Source organism: Habropoda laboriosa, unplaced genomic scaffold (genome assembly GCF_001263275.1).
Source record: "Habropoda laboriosa isolate 0110345459 unplaced genomic scaffold, ASM126327v1 scaffold804, whole genome shotgun sequence".
Classification (NCBI taxonomy): Eukaryota; Metazoa; Arthropoda; class Insecta; order Hymenoptera; family Apidae; genus Habropoda; species Habropoda laboriosa.
In genome coordinates this window covers 54,782-74,483 of record NW_017100896.1, presented here as the reverse complement: position 1 = coordinate 74,483, position 19,702 = coordinate 54,782, and the positions used below count along the sequence as shown (strand labels likewise).

Sequence of the window (19,702 nt, the reverse complement as noted above, 5' to 3'; positions counted from 1 at the left end):
AAGGAAGTTGGCGAGAAATTGCATAACAGAGAGAAGATGCTTGATTTGCTAAGCTTGCGAAGTAACGTTGCGTGCACAGAATCAAAATAATCGTCAGAAATTTATGAACCGTGACGTTCTTCGCAGAACTTTCAATGGCTCGGCTCGAAATTCTAAGTGGTGATTGGACCACCGGTAATATGGAAAATGAACAGACCGCTTTATAGGTGAAATGAATGCCTGTTAGAGAAATTGGTATAGTGTGGCTACACGGAGCGGATAATTTTCAGTGACGCAATTTTCTGCTTTACAGTAAATAACAAAACCTTTATTCTCGTTACAGCATTTAATAGACCAGCTGTCGCAAACGAAACAAGACACACGAACCGTTATTTCAGAAACAGACATGCACTTATTGTGGCATTGACGATGTCTTTTTAACTTCATTTTTCAATTTCACCGTTACAGTTTGGCTAACTCACGGTTCAGCGTTTCCTTCGTTTCTTGCATACTTTGGATAACTAGGGCTGAGAGAAATATTTGTGTTTCGAGAGTTGTGCGTTCTATTGTCCGATTTATTCTGCTTTTTTAAATGTATCTAATATTTTGTACGTTTTTTAAATATGGTAATTTGAGTATCTTGTGTTGCAGAGATAAATAATCGAATCTACCGTGAGTGTAAAAAGTATTCCAATAATTCCAAAGGATAACAAAGGATAACTCAGTATATTAATAAACTTTAGGAACCTAGAGGAACCTAGATACTTGTATAATTTTTGAAAATATTCAAGAAAATTCCGAATTCTGAATCTAACACAAGGAATACAATAAACGAATGGAAAAAGATGCTGAGAAAATCTGATTAACACGTTCTATACCACGAGAGAATTTCTTTACCACGAAAGATACAAAAAAATTTCAGTCCAAATGATACATTTAACAACACAGAAAAAACAATGTACAATTTGACTTTAGATCAAATTGACCCAATTTCTGTACAAGGGTTAAGATGGCCATCGACGAATATTTCTCAGGTCTTAACGAACCAATTAACGAATATAATTGCTTCGAAGTACCTCCACCAGTGATAAAGAGAATTAAATTGCAAAAAATCAAAATAGCTATAGTGAAAAACGCTAGAAGCCCTCTTTTCCCACTTAATCCCACGAACTTTCCAAATGAACCGCGCGTATTTCGACGAACGCATTTCGTCGATACTATCGAATCCGTGACAATTGCCTTCAACAACCACCAGCTACTCGACCGTGAAACAATCTGTTCTCGCGCCTCTATCGCCGTCCATTGAATTCAAGTTCCTCAGCGTTTCAATTAAAAAAACGTTACTCGCGCGAAGGAAAGCACCTCGCGTAGGTGTAACAATCGGCCTCGGGGAATCACCGTGCACCGGTATACGGAGGATCCGTTCGTTTTCTCGTACGCGTATGCACGTTGATCTACCTTGTTGGACGCGGCGCAAACGTTAAATATTGCTACGGGCCGCGGATTTAAACGACGAGGAAGGAATCCTCACACGTAGCTGAAGTTACGTATGCATAATTGGATAAGGATCGAGAGAGGTTGTCGCCCCTTAACACTTCGCGGCTCGAGGCCCGCGCGAATCTCTTTTGTATACCTGCATATCGAAAATGTAGGAAATCAATTTGGCCCAAAAATGAGAATGTACGAAAAATTGTTTTAAAGTATCCAGACTTTTTTTATTATAAAGATTATGGTTTTTTCTAGTAGTAAACATAGCAAATTTAAACTTTCAGAGTATGTATCGTATCGTTCAATTTTCATGAATTGGGCTGCTCCATTCGAATGCTGCGATCATTCTGTTCATTTTGACGAGAAGAAATCTTCGTTTAATTTTTCTATTATGAAATAATTACGGGTTAAGTATTTAACGCTCATGCTAGTTATTCATGCGTCATTCTTTCTATTCTATGTGAGTTACAGCATTATAAATCATGGGAAATTTATTTCTATGCACCTAGGAAATAATTAAAATGATTTTTGGCGCATTAAGTTGAGAAATATGTGAACGTTAAGGGGTTCCATGTTGAGATACTGATTACTTGGGAACATGTAACTATTAGGTCACTATTTCAATCTTTTTTCTTACGCTAAATCATTTCAAAATTGTATTTCTTTTAAATACGGGTATACGAGTTTACGGCAAAGCGAATTATTTTTACTGCTTAAAAATACTGAGTTATTCATTGTGTTCACAGTGTTTCGTGAAGGCACACACGAGTCCACAGTCCTCAAAGAGTTAAAGTCGAATATTTTACGATGTACGAACTTCTTTCGTTCATTGTAAATACTCTTTGTAGACATTTTTAATAGTTCTCTTCTGCAATACACCTCGAAAAAATATTCTAAACACAATCCTAAGTTACACCGAGAATAGTAACAGCAAGTTTCTTTTCGCAATGCGTTTTCAGTCTCTGTCTCTCCGGAATAATTCTATTTGCACCTGCTTTAGCGTTAACGTACATACGTGACCATTCCAGAGTAAAACTATCGCGAGTTGCTCTCGATAGTCAAACTTATCAGTGTACACTGTACTGAGAGTGCGGTCAGAGAGCTAAATACACAATTTGAAAGCAACTACCATAAAAATCTCTCAGACGAACATGTACTTTTCCGAACTAACATTTTGCCCAAGTTTCTAACGCCAACAGAACAGATACCCACAAGCAAACATATTTATACACTGATAAACTCAACATTGTGAACCTTGAAGCGCAATTCTGTGTCGTCGACGATGCAAAGTCGAAAATCTCGCGTCGACACAGTGTCGTCGACGCGCAAAGTCAAAAAAAACTCGCGTCGACACTGTGTCGTCGACGCGCAAAGTCAAAAAACTCGCGTCGACAGTGTGTCGTCAACGACGCAAAGTCGAAAAACTTGCGTCGACACTGTGTCGTCGACGACGCAAAGTCGAAAAACTCGCGTCGACACAGTGTCGTCGACGACGCAAAATTGAAAAACTCGCGTCGACACTGTGTCGTCGACGACGCAAAGTCGAGAAACTCGCGTCGACACTGTGGCGTCGACACTGTGTCGTCGACGACTGAAAGTCGAAAAACTTGCGTCGACACTGTGTCGTCGACGACGCAAAATTGAAAAACTCGCGTCGACACTGTGTCGTCGACGACGCAAAATTGAAAAACTCGCGTCGACACTGTGTCGTCGACGACTGAAAGTCGAAAATCTCGCGTCGACACTGTGTCGGTTAACGCGCAAAATTGAAAAATTCTCGACGACACTGTGTCGTCGACGGACCTCGCCTTCCCTGAAACTCTCTCTTCCTGAAACTACCGCCAAAAGCAGAAAGAAAGAGAGAGACTTTATTGCCGTCGTATCTCCTGGCCAGAGTAGCTGAAAAACGGTGCGCGTGCTCGTAATTTCGCCTGCGAGTCCGAGAGAGAATGTACGCGGAAAGAAATCGAAATATCCTGTTGGTCGTGTGCATTTACCGCTGCATTTTATTATACCCGATCTCGACACGAATAATCGACCGCCTCCCTCGATTGTAACTCCTCTCCAGTGTGTATGCGTGAGTTTGCAAAAGAAGAACGTATAAAAAGAAAGAAAGAAAAAGAATACGCGACATCGACCGGTTAATGACCAAGTAAACTCCAAATATATGTATGTATATATAATATCGCAATTATACTCAATTCATGCGACTCGTGACCGAACGAAAAAATTCCCTGGATTTATACCGAATTGCATGAAAAAGTTTTCTGCCGCGAAATTCAAATGTGTCGATACACACACTACAGAAAGGTTACTAAAGGTTGGGAAAGTTCAAAGCGAAATGTAAGAAAAATTCAAACTGTTTCTAATCGAGATAACGACAAAAACCAAAAGGTATTTTACTCGTTATTTGAAGACGAATCGAAATTATTCACAAAGTGAACGGTGAAAATTGTGGCGGTTTTCAGTCGGTAAAGTCGTCAAGACTTTGCGAAAATTACCACCGAATTTACCACGTTTCGCAAAATTTCTCTGAAAAATATCGAATAGTTAGAAAGAAATTGAAAGAATTGAAAGAAAAGACGCGAAGTCACGTCAATAGTCACAAGCTACTATTCAAAAATTTAAAAAAAAGTATTGGGTGGTTCAGAAAATTCGTAACAAAATATAAGAAAAATTCAAACTGATATATCTCTGTTTCTAATCGAGATATCGACGAAAACCATAAAAGTATTTTACTCGTTATTCAAAGATAAATCCAACGTACCCCTAAAATTATTCCCAAAACGAATTATATTTTCTGCGATGGAGAGTTACCGCGAAAAATTCAACATCCACGCTCCACTCCAAAGAATACAATCCAAATTATACCCACGAATTATTTGAGTAGTGCGTTGGATTCACCTGTCAACTATAAAAAAAATACCGTTTAACTTTTATCGCTATATCAATTAGAAACAGAGATACGACGGTTTAAATTTCGCTACGAACTTTCTGAACCAACCTAATATAAAGGACAACCGAGCGGCGCTATGATCAAACCGGACTTGATCTAGAATACTGATGGGATGATACCAGTTCGGACCACGGGATAGAAAAACGTTTTCTAAATTGACGTTCTTTCTGCGTCATCCGGCTTATGCAATGCACTCGTGGCTCCTGCTGATCATGTGATCGGCTGCTCTAATTCAACGCAGATCGCAGTTATGTGCAAACAAGTGTGCTCGCGGTATGTACTTCCTGATTCGATTTGTCGCTAACTAACTGATAAATCTTTGTGTATACGTCGAGGATAGGGTTAAGTGCGTAAGATTGAACGGTTTTTAGTTGAGAATGTTGACAGTGAATGAGAGTTGAAGGATTTAGAGGGAGATAGAACTGTTTTCTGACTGGAAGTAGGAAAAAGATGAGAATGAAAAGAATTGGAATAATCCCAGATTTATTTTTTTACTAATATACTGTTTTCTTTTTGTTTTCATTCATTTTTGGAATGTATTAGTAAAGAATTTGGTGTTTGTCAGACGATTGAGTGATTTTTAGTTGGAATTGTTAACAATAAATGAGAGTTGAAGGATTTAGAAAAAAGTGGAACTGTTTTCTGACTGAAAGCAGGGGAATGATGATAATGAAAAGAATTGGAATAATCCCAGATTAATTTTTTTACTAATATACGGCTGTTTTGTTTTAATTTATTAGTGAAGAATTTGGTTTCTGTCGCATCGTTCGAATATTGGTCATAAATTAATCATGTTTATATTGCAACCGTAACTACCTACTGATATGTGCTGCAACATGCTAATTTGTCAACGTTTGCATTGTTCTGCACTGTGAAAGAAGACACGTGTTTCATCAGAAATTAGCGTTTTTTGAATGAAACTTTGTTAGACATTGGTAAGAAAATGAATGAACTACAATTTTAATTACAGAATAGTAATTCTTGGTTATTATACTAAACTGAAATTTTACCGTACTCTACTTTGTGAAACACGATTCTATCATTATTTCGTGATTATGTAATCTGCAATTTGCACGAAAGTAACACATGTGAGATAGAAATGTACCATAAATTTTACTGTATTATCAAATAATTACTCAAGAATCATGTTTTTCCTTTTAATTAAAAATTGCTACACAATATGCAGAATTTATTTTGAAAATTTATATTAAAAAGTGTTTTATTGCACATATAATTAAAATGACCAGATACTGATTTTAAAATTTATTTTTTTTAATTCGTTAAATGCAATAATTCAATTAAAATCTAATTTTATTTCATTACTTTCTTTATTTTCAATAAAAATCTACTTAATTTGCCTTCAGAAAATCTGGTCAGTTTAAATTATACATAATTTGGTAAATTTTAATCATATATAATGTACGAAATTCGTTCTGATACACGTTATATACAATATACAACTCTCTTCAATTTTTGTTAAAATGATTACCAATAATCTAACAATTAATCAAAGTTATATCGTTAATATAAACACAAATACTATTTAAACCAGTGTTAACAAGCATCACAACAAACATTTTAATTCAACAGTTTCTGCTTAAACGGCATTCTCGTGTCATTTGTCAGATGTCCTTGGCGGACAACTTCAAAGAAAAAGGACACGAACTGTTTTATTCCGCTTACTATGGCACGTAGGCCGTTTTAACCATTCTGAACGAATGATACATTTACTACTCGATTCATCACAATGTATAAAAACAAAAGTACCACATATTATTCCTATACGCTCAATGTCGAAAAATACGAAATACTAAGAACGACGTATTCCGACAACACTCGTTCCGGTCGTTTCCATTTATTTATTTATTTCGAATGTATTTCCTGTCTTATTTTTTGTTACATTTCATTCTTCGTGAAATATAGGATCGATCATTTTATGACAAATTATTCGTTTCCTCGATAAGACAGCAAACGGGAAATCAAGCGTTCAATAACCTGAATTTATAGTATATGATTTTACATCAGGTATCGCAACCTTTAACATGTTTCTGTAGCCACTTTCACTTTACATAACGCGCTTTGTGCCGCGGATGTATTTAGTAATCCGGCAACACTCGCATAATTAACGTTTATTAAAGAAAAATTAATCTTTCCATCCATTGCGGTAATAGAGATATCTGATTTACGTCATAAATAGATTAAAGCTGTTGCTATATTAAGCCCCATTTGATTCTGTGTAACCTAACCTCATTGTTCTGTATACTGTTTTAAATCTGAAGCTGCCCCAGTATATAGCTGTCATTACTGAGAACATGCGTATACATCGTTCGATTAAAATAATTACACGAAACTCTTGATTCGAATTATAATTATAAAATTTCACTAGAAACGTTGCACGAGGTATAACGGCAAAAAAAATGATCGAATTAGCATTAGAAGCACATGGATGCATCGGACGAGAAGAAGGAAGAATAATAAACGACAATACGTATATCGTTTCCCTCCAACCGTAGACGTATGAGAAAATAAAGCAAGTCGTTTCTGTACGCACTTCAACCGTGACAGCTGTCAAAAGTGGCTAAGCGTCCACGACGCGAACGCAGGCGCGAGAGCGATCATTGAAAGAAGCAAGATGGAGAGAAAGGAGGGAAAAGAGGATAGAAAGGGAAGAGCAAAGAGAGGTGGACGATCGCGTAAACACGCAAGCCTTACGTTGTTACGAGCGAGAAGGAAGTAACGTATTAAGGATAAAGAAAGAGAGAAAAAGGTTAGAACCGCACAGTGAATTCCGAGTGCGACGGCGCGGCGGTGGATACCTGTCAGCGCGCATTCCACGGTCCCACAGCGTGCTCTCGCCTAGTCGTTTACTACCACTAGACTTTTGCCTTCCTAACGGCAAGAACGTGTAGTCACACACACCGCCGATAAACTCCAGGATGGTATTTAAACGCACACACTCTTAACTTATTCACAAAAAAAAACCTATCACTCTTGCCACGGTAGCCGGTGAATCGCATGTTGCTTGCGGCGCGAACATGGCGCACAATTCGTATGGCGTTCACCACTGAAAAAGCACAGGCCGATGAACAAACGGGGAACTTCTACAGTGCGAGAGGAACCTGGAAGAGCGACGCGAACAATGGAACGTGACTTAAGGAGACCGGAGAGCGCGAGAACCAACTTTACACCGCAGGGTAAATACTAGAACAAAACTCGCCGCTTTCGCCTGCGGTGCGCGGCCGTGCTGGCCAATCCCCACCCGCGCAACGCCGCCACGTGGTACACAGCTTAACCAATCACAAACTGGTTACGCGGGGCCCCCCGGACGTGTTCGTAAAGCCGGCTTGCTACCGATCAGTTTCTTCTCTTCTTGTACCGATTTAACATTTATACGTCACAAAGAAACACGAAAGCCCGCCGTCTTTTTGCCGATATACTCGAATTCATTCCCTTTGGTTTTTTTGGTTTTCTCTTCACGTGACAATACTTTAACGCTTCGTGGGCGAGAAAATCGGTACGTATGATTCGGAAGACGAGATTGCAGCAGGATTAAATAGAGGAACGACTAAAATATCTTTCTCGACATGGGATAAACACACCGGTTTCGTTTGTAGTATTGCAGTTAACTTGTACTAATCTTCGTCCGCACAATGTTGGGTATATGTAAGGTAAGATTTTCTGAATAAAACTACGCGAGATTCTACACATTTGTACAACTTGTTTGGCGATTAATCAATTCACTAACGCGACTTAATCTCACGAGTCGTGTCCTCGTTTATTGATATCAAGAAAACGTGCAATAGCATTACACTTCCGTTCATCGTTTCTCTTTGTTTTACTTTGCAGAAAAGCTACATACTTGTCACGTCCCGTTGTTATCTCGTAATAGTCTTTTGTAGTTGCATACACTTGTGTGTAACTACATATATACGACTAGTTTTGGTTACATAAATTTGCATACGCGACTCAAGAGACTCATGCTCAAGTGAATAGATAACTACGTAAGCTGCCTTGAATTGTGATCAATAAAATCAACTTAACCCATATGTCTTGTGATTAGTTTTAAGAGATCAATAAGTTCTAAGAAGAAATATTATTTATACATGTTGTACAGTTACGCTTTTTAACAAAATAAAATAGCCAACGTAAGTAATCAAACATCAGCAATAAAATAATAGATAACAGAATATAAGAAACAATTATTTCCTTAATCCAAATTATCAGTTGCTAAATAAAATACACATATACGCATGGGATTAAAACGACAGAAATATAATACTGTATGACTTGAGACAATCAATTTCTAAGATAAACATTGTGATCAACTACGATACTCATCATCAAATGATTTGTCATATTTTGTGCGAGACGTAGAACGTCTGGTGACGTAACGTTTTGTTCCGTTGAATTTTTAACGGTTAACCTCTTTCGAAATGATAGATCGATCACTACATTGATCCAGTCGCCACAACGAACGACAGGCGGCACTGAATTCGACTCGAGAGATCGCAGAATCCTTCTCACGGCTATGTGTGCGAGGAGGAGTGTGTAACGGGCCACTGGCCGGTGGAATTAGTTTCTTTTTTTGAGGCAGGTCACTGACACCGAACGGCGATGGATTGACGCGGCGGGGTCAAGTTCTACGTGCGCTGTCGACAGTACTTCGCGTTTAAAGGTATAGCTGAGCATTCCTTGCGGGATATCGCGTTACTTACGGCACCACGATCAATCGTCCCAACTCAGTGTTTGACTATGTAACGAAGGATGCAAGTCGTAAATCGTTGCGAAAGGTGTGAACGGCGTTATTCGTGGCAAGCAAGTCAACTATAATATGTTTTTAACATGGGAATAAAGGAAAAGTGTTTTGAGCGTTATGCCCTTCTGTAAGTCACCCCAAAAGTCACCTAACCTAACAGTAAATATTGCTTTGTTATCGACCACGTTCCTAATAATCGTGCAGTGTTGACAACTCGTTGGAAGACATTCCACTCTACAACTATTTACACGCTACGTAACCTGCTTAAAATGTACAATATTTAGAAATTTTTTACGATACTAGATTTTACGGTTGACTTTAATTTTCCAACCTACGAGCATCGGTGTTACGTCACACACTTTTTAAATATTATCATTCGTTAAATCGGTTTTTGTATTGTATCACGTTTGCTCGTCGCGTATGAAATATCGTGTGTGTTCAAATATTTGCTACGCTCATCGAAATATCACACTCGTCGAAAGCTTTATGTGTAATTCAACGTTTGAATTTGAAATGTTAACACATTTACGTGCTATTTCTATTATTCTTGTACGATTAAGACTTAAAGTTTTGAAATCTAATTAAAATTGAACTGCTTGGTAATTTCATAGCTATTCTGTATACGATTAAAGTTTGTATATTAATGTAGAAATGAAATAGCATACATATTTCACGAGGACTTCACAATAGTGTGTAAGAGTTATATTTTATGATGCATAAAAAAATTACGCAGAGCAAAAATTCCATAAACTGATTTATAAAGAACATAATATCATCTTTTAAAATATTGCATACATATATGAAACTACGACTAAATAGCGAATGGATAATTGTAACTATCTATAAATATGGAAATATATCAAAACGATGAAATCAAGTATAAGGTACGTGTAAAATAACTGTTCCTCGTAACTTCTTTTCGAGTCAGAGCGGAAAATGTATAAATGAATTCCATACAGAAGAACGCAAATAACGGTGCTCACCATCAAGATGGAGGTTAGGTTAATTAATTATCGAAGCACCTTGAGAAACGCCCATATAATTTTTTTTCTTCGTTTCAATATCACGCAATATCTTTTAATATATGTAGCAAACGTTTTTACATCTTGAGAAATGGAACACAGTACATATGTACATTTCTATTTCTCTTTTAACCGTATCATTACTACTTCGTGCTAAAGTGTCGGGATGTTATTGAATATCGTATACTCAAATCTTGCATTATAAAGCAAATTATAACGTTTAATATAACGAATAACGTTTTTTTTATTTGGTAATGAATGAAAAATCTGTTCCTTACGTATTGCATTTATATTAATTATTCAAACAAATGAAGTAATTTCTTTTTACGTGTAACAATGAAAGAATTCACACAGTGGTACGAATTTAATAGAAAACGGAATAAAGTAGGAAAACTTATGTTATATTTGCAGGTTTATTATATTCATTTCTGTTAATATAGTAAATCTTCTGGGACACGCACGTCTTAATTCGATGTTCACGGATCTTTCACGCGACCAAAGAAGTCACACTTAATTATTATTCACGAGAATACACGCGCGCGTGCGTGCGTGTAGCACATGTTCATTTATTCATAGCATTCTTGCTGCTTTTTTACACTGAATTAGGTAACTAAATATTTTTAAATCGATGATGATCGACTAAGATTTTTCAGGTAATGCAAATTAAGGCGGTTTTTTAACAGATTCAGTATATTTATAATAAACACTCATACATCGCATATTCTCCTTATATAGACAGCTTTTCTGGACAAACGGTTGACGACCGCATAAATTGTGTTAATTAAGTTGATCAGATGCAATTAAGGGCTCATTATGCTCCTTCTCAACCAATTCCCCTCTTCTTCGATAAAAAAATAAATTCCCTAGGGTATTGTTAAAAATAAAATCAGTGCATCCGTTTAAATATCACCAATATTGTGATCTTTCTTTTTATCGATATTTCAACCTTCTTTATATTAATCAAATTAATTGTTAATTATGAAAGCAGACTAAATTTAAAATTGAAAAATTAATTTTGCTATTTCTTGCTATTCGTGAATTCTAATTTTTTTTAATTCTAATTTTTGCTATTTATGAATTTTAGGTTAAAATTCGAATATATTCAAACAAAAAATACGTGACTGAGTCTATTATTACGTATAATCACCAACACTATTACACATATTTTATGTGACCTTAGATTATAACGTTATTTAACGAAAGTAGAGCGTTTAGTACGATTTTCTAATTGATTTGTTAGCGTCGAAGGAATTCGAACATCAGGTATGTCTGTTTTACAACATCTTACATACATATCTCTAGAGTCATGAATGGCGTTTCGATAACGGAATCAAGATATAGATAGATGCACTATTGTTGTTTCTCCTGTTATCGCGTTATTTTATCAGAAAACATTTAATCAAACGTATATAACGACCGACAAAGGTAATGTTATGAAAAATTCGAGGTAATTCTTTCGCTGAAACACGTCAGACTGATGTTATTACGTTCAAGTTTCTCTCATATGTTTCTATGGCGGAGACAAGAACATCCTTTTATCTTCTATTTATCTCTTCCTAAAATCTGATATTAATTTTACCATTTGTCCTAGATTTTACCGCTGTTGAGAATTACAACCGATCTCTCGCCATAAATATTCTCAGATATGGTCTTTTTGGATTCCATATTAAATGCTTTCATCAACGATTTTACCGCTGTTGAGAATTACAACCGATCTCTCGCCATAAATATTCTCAGATATGGTCTTTGGATTTCATATTAAATGCTTTCATCAATGTACCATTGGAAATTGAAATATTAACGAAGTATCATTGGGTAAAAGAGTAATTAATTCATCCACCACAACGATGTGAAATCTCTTATTTCTCCACGAATAAACGATTCTTTCATGTTTTCTTACGTGAAATCTATTTTACATCTTACAATTGTTACGCTCGTTAAAATGCAAAACTTCCAGGTGTGCGAAGATTTACATGGAACATAAAAAATGGAAACAAGTCCTATTGTACGACGCTTAACTTTCACGGATAATTTAAATCGCCGGTGAAAGTGCGCCATCAGAAACAACTTTAAACTCTCGCAGGAACTTAGCGCCGAATGAATTTTTTAATTAACCGATTCGCCGTCTCTCGGTTGAAGAGATCTAATGCGAACAGATTTTATATATGCTGGTGGAAAATAATTATGGGATCACAGAATTAAACGACGATATCTCGCGAATAAAAAACTCAATATCTTTACCAAGTAAAATATTATTTATTTAATTTTTTGCACTTCTTTTGTAATTTTTAATCTTTCACAATTTTATAATTAAAGTTATATTATAATTCATTCTTATGAATTATTCGTGAGTATGATTTTCTAATTGTTTTGGATAACAAATACCGTTTATTTATTACAAACGTGTTGTACAGTTGAGAATTTAGTATTTGTAAGTTGGATAACTTCCGTGTAACTTCCGTTGCAATAAAAAACTTCTGTCCGAATTATGATACTTCCCTCGAAAGCAAGAATACAGTTATCTTTGATCTCATATTCTGCGTGCCCATTAACGTTCAAAAAACCAGAATAGAATGCTCAATGCTACCAGTTTCATGCCAAGTTCAGTTTGCAAGTTAGGTGATGTGCTTCCGCCAGATTCTGAAATAAAATACGGCAACTTTTTATGGACAAGGACGAGAAAGATTCTTAATTTCATGCATATTCTACTAGATTATAAAATAGACAACTCTGGAAAGTATATTATCTTGGCGTTTAACGTGGAAAGGGGATATTTACAAAATTCTGAAACTTATATTAATTCAGCAGTGTTCTTTAGTCTACTACTCTTTATATTATAAAATCACTATAAGTTCATATTTATTTAAAAATGAAATAACTTTCGTTCATATGTTACTTTCTAATAAATATACAAAGTTTTATATGACATCTATATCTGTGTTAAATTATTCAAAATTAAAAAAAGGAACAACGAATAAACAATAATAAAAAATCATTGCAACATTGTTTCAGGATACGAAGACACAAACAGGCTGACTTCTGAAAATACAACAAAATTGATTACAAATTGAATCAAATATAAATTATCCAAAAGTTTAAAGAGGTGAAATTTTGCAAAAATTCAAAGCAGGATATTTCTGCAACACTCCTTCCAAGTACACTGTATAATCTGAAAATCTTTAAAAAGAAGATTTTAAATCTTTAAATCTATATAATAATCTTATAATTAATTCTGAGAATCTTTTCAAAATCCATCTTCCTTCTGCCTGACCAGCGTTACTACAGAATATCTTCTTCGACGAGAAGAACAGATCACATTAGGACCACTTTAGGTAGGACTAGAATTTTTCAACGTTATCCTTCTGCCTTCCGCACATTTTCTCACCGTAATCGTAATATTGCAGCGGTTCCGTGCTATCATCTTCACATTCTTCTGTAACGGATCTAATCTCCATAGGACCCATCATCTTCTCCAGTTCGTTCACCTCTGGCTTACCCTCAAACGCCATTGTCGCGTAATCAGGTCTTCTCTCGCGAATACGTTTCCTGAGGCTCGGACGACCCTTCGCGACGTCGCGAACGCCGATCTAGAAAAGCCAGGAAAAGATTTACGGCTATAAGTACTAACCGTAATCGTAATAGCGCGTTGGCTCCGAGTCGTTCACCGTCCCATCATCCTCATCTTCGTCATCCTCGTCGCTTCCCTCCTTGCTCATGCCGCCGCTTTCTTCGTCGTTCACCTCTTCGTCATCGTCGTCGTCGTCGTCTTCCTCTTGCTCGATGTCGTCATCGCCTAATCGACTTCTCAGAACGGTACGATATCCATGGATGCCTTTAAAGTTCTTGTTTTCCAGGCTATTTTCGCGTAACCCGTACTCATCCTCCTCTTCGTAGGCCTTGCTAGCTTGCAGAAGGTGACGCTGTGCTGCTTGTACCGATTCTATACTGTACAACTTCTCTAGAAAATGTTAGAATGTATGTACCTTAGATTGGAACATTTTGAAATTGAGATGAAGTTACAATCCATGGTAAAAAGTTTTTCATGGAATACAGTAAGAAATTGAGTAAAAACACAGGTATTTTGGAAATGTAAGGTGTTTATTATACAGAGTGGAGTGTGTAAAATAGGAGAGTTAATTGTTTTCTATAGAAGAAATGTGTAAGTGAGAAGTAATATAACAAATGAGAATTTTGAGGGACTCTTTGAAAAATAAAAATAAAAATGTACTTGTCGCTTCTATATTTATAGCGACTTTACTATGGGGGTTTCCAAGTAAAAATTAGTTTTTATAAGGTCTTAATTTTGATCTTTTCTGAGTATAAAACTGTGATTATACTGTGACTCTATCTTTGTTCTATTTGCTGTATTCTTTGTCCATTTTTTTTTTTTTTAAATTGACTGTACATCATTTTCTGTATTCATCAGATTGACCCAATTTCTGCATTCGGTCACGACATACACAGAAGATTGTGGAGTTGTGAGCATAAAAGGTTTAGTACCTTTAAACCTATCATGATCGTCGTTCCCATAAGCTTCGTCGACGTCAATGCTGTTACCAGGATCGAGTTCTCCTTCGAAAGTGAATGTTCCAGAGTTGCTTGAGATACACCCTTCGGTAGAAACGCAAGATTCTGTGAACCTAGCCGCTCTCATAATTCCATCGACGATGTTTACCTCACAGTAACATTTACCGAAGCTATCCGGACAGCTAGAAAATTTCACACTTTTCGTCACGGTCAAGGAACTCAAGGAAACTTCCTGAAATGAGCACGAGCTCACCAAAACGATCCTGGTCCGATGCAATCTATCGCTGGTTTCCGTCTGGAAAAATGTAACAACATTAAAATTACACATTTGCCAAAATAATTCATATCGTTTTAAAAAATAAACGTACATTTTATATATGCAGGGTGAAATCGGAAGTATTCTACAAGAGGGCAGGAGATGATTCCTTAAGCAAAAATAAATGAAAAAATATAGAACAAAATTTGTTCATTCCAGGCCTAATTTTAGAGAAAATCAAATTTGAAAATCATTTGAATTAAGATCGAAATTGAGATTCTCCTAAGAAATTAAACCCGCGGGAATTTTCAGGATACCTTCGGCTGCACCCTGTATAGAAAATACTCGATAATATTATAATATACTTTGTCAGATCTGCTCGAGAAAAAATAATATTGAGATCGTTAATTATTGTATACGATTGTACTAGTTTTTATTTTTAATTACGTTACTTGGTCTTGGCACGATGCAATGGCCACCAAGAATCCTTTACCGCAAGTGTTGTTACATTTTGGGGACGACCATCGTGACCATAAGGAATTAATTTCCGCTGGTAGCGAAGTCAATGGTCCAATTTCTTCGCAAAACTAAAAAATTGTATGTTTCATAAGATTCCATTTAGCCGAATCAAGTAAAGATAATATATGCTAACATTCTAAACGATACAAGCCACCTAAATTATCTTCTGTAGCTATGGTGGCACAAAATTTTTATACGTAATTCAAATAGTTTCAAAAAATAAACAAGATAGAAGAAAAATTTTTTTAATGGTGAAAATGGCAGACAGTTTCACGTTTGACTGAAAATTTTAGAGTCTAAGGTCACTTTAGGGTCATATTATCATGCAATTTGAAAGGAAAAATATAGAGAAAAAAAATAGTTTTTCTTCCATTTTATTCACTCTTTGAAACTATATAAATAGCTCTGAGTAGTGTGGTTTTACGTTAAAACACTGAAGATCAAATATTATTACTGGTTGTCTCTGATGACAATTCGAGGCACATTGGGGAGTGTGAATTCCTTTTACCGTGGTTGAAGTGCATTGTGCAATACCACAAACACCGCGCGGTGAACACAGAGATTCGGGTAAAGGATTTAAGAAACACGTAGGGAATCCTAAAAAATGATCGCTTTATTTAACAATTAAATCGAACGAAATTGTTATTTCGTACATTAGAATGCACGCTTGCTTATGAATCATTGTTTGGAAGCTTTATGCATTAACCCTTTGCACTCGAGTCAATTGTTCTGTAAATAATTAATATTTTACAGAACAACAGTTTGAAAGAACCAACTTCCAAATATAAAATAGTTATATTTGTCAATATACGTACGATTTATTTCTACGTTAATAGTAAAAAGATCTTCGAGCGCAAAGGGTTAAAGATTAAAGTGAACGGATAACAACCTTTCGTCGTATATAAACCATGGCCGGCTATCGGAATGGAACAATTACAGCTTGGGGCACTTTCGACCAGTAAAGTTACGTCGCATAATCGTCTGTGGACTCTTGCACTCGTGTTTGAATATGGAGTGGCTTCGTTAAAAGTACAATCAGCTTTCCTCAGTCTCGTCAGTTCAGGCGAGCACAACTCCCAGGAGTGTAGGTTCAAGCAGGGGCAGATCCCGAGAAAAAATTCACCGACGCCGGAGCTATCCAAAACTTTGGATTCGGAAGGTATGCTACGTAATTCGACGAACAACTAAATATTAAATAGAACTGTATTGCACGAAACTTTTAAACTTGTTAAAGATTTTTCTTTTTTTCCAATTTTTACTGTATTATTTCGAATATATACACTTCCGTTACTTCATTTACATATTTACGTTACGCGAAGATCTAATCGATTCGATCGAAATCGTTCGCGAGAAAAAAGTATTCTGTGCGAAATACTTCTTGCTTACAGCACAAAATCCCTCTCCTATTTCTACAAAAGCACATTGCTGCAGATGTAATTGCCGCACCCAACGTGTTATATCGTAATTCGGTAATTCATCCAGATCTTTGGATATGAACAGAAATGGATCCCAATTGTTGTTGTCCACGTTAAGTTCCTGAATGACTCGATGAGCTTTCCCACGAGAGAGAATTAATACTGTCGATAGAAACGTAAGTATAAACATAGCCTAAGCGTTGACATCATCGATTGATAATGGTTACAAGCTACAGCCAAACAAAGATGTAATAACTTGAAGTTGGTTTAGGTTTAATGAGTTTTTATTCATTTTGTATATACTATACGGTGATAAATATAAAACTGTTTAAATATATGAAAATTTGTATTCAAAGTAGCATGAACCCTTCTCTTATAATAACTCACTAAGTATAAAATATACCCTATCTTTATTACAATAACAAATGTACTCTTGAATACAATGGATACTATATCTGTCATTTTCATTTTTAAATTACTCTTTGGAATGGGTCCAACATTGTTACAGAGTTTTTCATCACTAAAATACGTTTGCAATGTAAAACATGTCATGATAAGTCACATGTTAAGTCAAGTGTCATGACATGTCATGTGTGCTCTTTATTTTTGTTTTGGTACTGTACAAAAATTAGGTTAAGTTTCATATACATTCATTAATAATACATACATACAGTTTTTGTTTTATATACATTTATAAATAATACGATATATTTTGTTTGCAATTTATCTACCACTAAACATCACTCTGGATGTTTTTCAAGATATGCTTTTGTCACAATATCTGTACGTAGTTTTTTAAGTGTAACAAACTCGTTAGTTGTGCATCCTACAACTGGACACCTGTAAATACAACATATAATTAAAGCTATGTGCTAGAAGTGAATTTTATTAAAAAAATATTTACCTAGTTTTTTCGTTAATTTTTAATATTTGTGTGATGCTTTCTCTATCATAGGTGTGACCACATATAGTATTCTTTACAGGATCCACAATTCTTTTTTTTGAAATTGGATCAATTACATTTATGTAGCCTCCAGTTAACAGTAATTCTGCATCTGCATCATCTTCTTCATCTGCTACTTTATCTGTACAAAAAAGGTTGGAAATATATATCAAATATGCAATAAATGTAAAGTACTACAATACTACCTAGTAATGCTTCTACATGTTTATCAAATTCTAAAAGTTTCTCATCATTTGAAGCATCAGTACTGATCTCAGATATAGCTTGCTTATATTCCTGAAAGATATTACTAATTAAAAAATTTATATTATTTGTAATAGATCACTTCATTAATTTATGAACTGTATATTTACTTTTATAGTAGATTCAATATTAGCTTGTGTATCATCATTCTCATCATCATCATCAGCATACAAATTTTGTAACCGATTTTTTATGTTTTCTGCTGACTTTAATTTGTTATCTTGAACACAATTATTAAATACTATATCCCTTAATTCTTGTAATATTATTTTTCTTTCATTGGTTTCTATAAATATAAAGCATAATTATAACAACTATGGAAATATTTAAAAACGAGTATTTTTACAATTTAAAAAAGAAAATCTTACCTTTTTTTTGCATCTTCTGATAGTACTCGATGAATAGAGACGAAATGTAACAGTTTTTAGTCTAGGAATCCATTGGTTCAAAAGTTACGCATTTTTAAAGTTTGTTACTTTTAGTCTACTGTATGGCTTATTGCGTATGACTTTCTTCGTCTTAATCGTGCTAGTACTACATTATATTATTATTATATTTTTTTGATTATATTTTGCCGGTAACCCTTATTCAAAATGTTATTTGACAAACCGAATCGATATATTGATAATAAAACGATATTCCACTACTCTGAGCACAATATATGTTTAAATATGTAAAGAATAAAATTTACCGCCAAAATGGTTATCACGTTAAAGTAAGACGTACAATACGCCAAGAGTACCAATCTTTAAAAACGCATAATTTTTTAACCAATGGATTTCTAAACTCAAAACCGTTATATTTCGTCTCTATTCGTCGAATATTATCAGAAAATGCAAAAAAAAAAAAAAATGGTGCCTAGAAACGAAGTTTAACGCAATCTTTTTAAATATTATAATATCTAACTGTTTCATATTTTTGTAACATTTAATAAAATTGTCATTGACATTAATTACTGCCAATATTAAGAATTTGATCACGTAACTTTACAAATACTTACCATAGTAGGAAATAATGTTAGCAGCACTTTTTGTATAAGAATCGTACAATTCCTCAATTTCTTGTTGAGATTGTGTCATTTTTAACGTTACTATGTATTTCCTAGCTTTCTAATTTTTACTATTTTTTAAATTATTTTGCGGAACTTTTGTATAATATTTCTGTACCTCGTCTGTGATAATATGCACATATAAATACTTGCTGTATAAACTATTTATTTCTATATATAAATACAATAATTTTAGATAGAATTTTCCAATATGAAAAATGCGGCCATTCCGTCTTTCTTAACACTTAACTTCTACTAGCTATCGTAGTTAGGTGAATTTACCGCGAGATGTAGCTTTTACCTCTTTTGAACACCTTTCACCTCAAATGCTAAAAGGTACTTCGTTTTTTACCTGCGCTTTAAATAAACCTTTTGAATTGCCTTGAACTCCTTTGTAAAGAAATCATCAAGCAACCGTTTATGTAGATTTTAGACGGTGAAAATTCAACAGCAGCAAAACTTTCATAGTGTTTAAAATGAAAACTACAGATTTTTTATGTCTTTTTTTGGTAAGCTTACTGTATAATAT

The 19,702-nt window shown here is 35.1% G+C and overlaps 2 protein-coding genes across 2 annotated transcripts; both read right to left on the bottom strand.

The window, feature by feature from the left end:
* Positions 1-12,747: 12,747 nt before the first annotated feature.
* Positions 12,748-17,108, bottom strand: LOC108577522. The gene is made up of 8 exons (XM_017940685.1): positions 16,950-17,108; positions 16,393-16,687; positions 15,958-16,100; positions 15,437-15,571; positions 14,702-15,023; positions 13,867-14,159; positions 13,587-13,788; positions 12,748-12,841 (listed from the first exon to the last, which is right to left on the bottom strand). The coding sequence occupies exons 1-8, from the start codon at positions 17,106-17,108 to the stop codon at positions 12,750-12,752; spliced, it is 1,641 nt and encodes a 546-aa protein (XP_017796174.1). The 3' UTR covers positions 12,748-12,749.
* Positions 17,109-17,610: 502 nt separating this feature from the next.
* Positions 17,611-19,204, bottom strand: LOC108577519 (E3 SUMO-protein ligase NSE2-like). The gene is made up of 5 exons (XM_017940682.1): positions 19,126-19,204; positions 18,236-18,411; positions 18,068-18,158; positions 17,823-18,003; positions 17,611-17,758 (listed from the first exon to the last, which is right to left on the bottom strand). Exons 1-5 carry the CDS (start codon positions 19,202-19,204, stop codon positions 17,659-17,661), a joined length of 627 nt encoding a protein of 208 aa, XP_017796171.1. The 3' UTR covers positions 17,611-17,658.
* Between the last annotated feature and the right edge of the window lie 498 nt (positions 19,205-19,702).

What these genes read in the sequence shown, in the direction of transcription:
- LOC108577522 (XM_017940685.1), bottom strand. Translation starts at nt 17,108, where the DNA reads ATGTTTATACTTACGTTTCTATCGACAGTATTAATTCTCTCTCGTGGG. An exon ending in TTGCATCGTGCCAAGACCAA is followed by an intron (nt 15,024 to 15,436) that starts GTAACGTAATTA and finishes ACATTTTTCCAG; the next exon opens with ACGGAAACCAGCGATAGATT. An exon ending in GCTGCAATATTACGATTACG is followed by an intron (nt 12,842 to 13,586) that starts GTGAGAAAATGT and finishes ATTTTATTTCAG; the next exon opens with AATCTGGCGGAAGCACATCA.
- LOC108577519 (XM_017940682.1), bottom strand. Translation starts at nt 19,204, where the DNA reads ATGACACAATCTCAACAAGAAATTGAGGAATTGTACGATTCTTATACA. An exon ending in TAACATTATTTCCTACTATG is followed by an intron (nt 18,412 to 19,125) that starts GTAAGTATTTGT and finishes TTATATTTATAG; the next exon opens with AAACCAATGAAAGAAAAATA. An exon ending in ATATTGAATCTACTATAAAA is followed by an intron (nt 18,159 to 18,235) that starts GTAAATATACAG and finishes AATATCTTTCAG; the next exon opens with GAATATAAGCAAGCTATATC.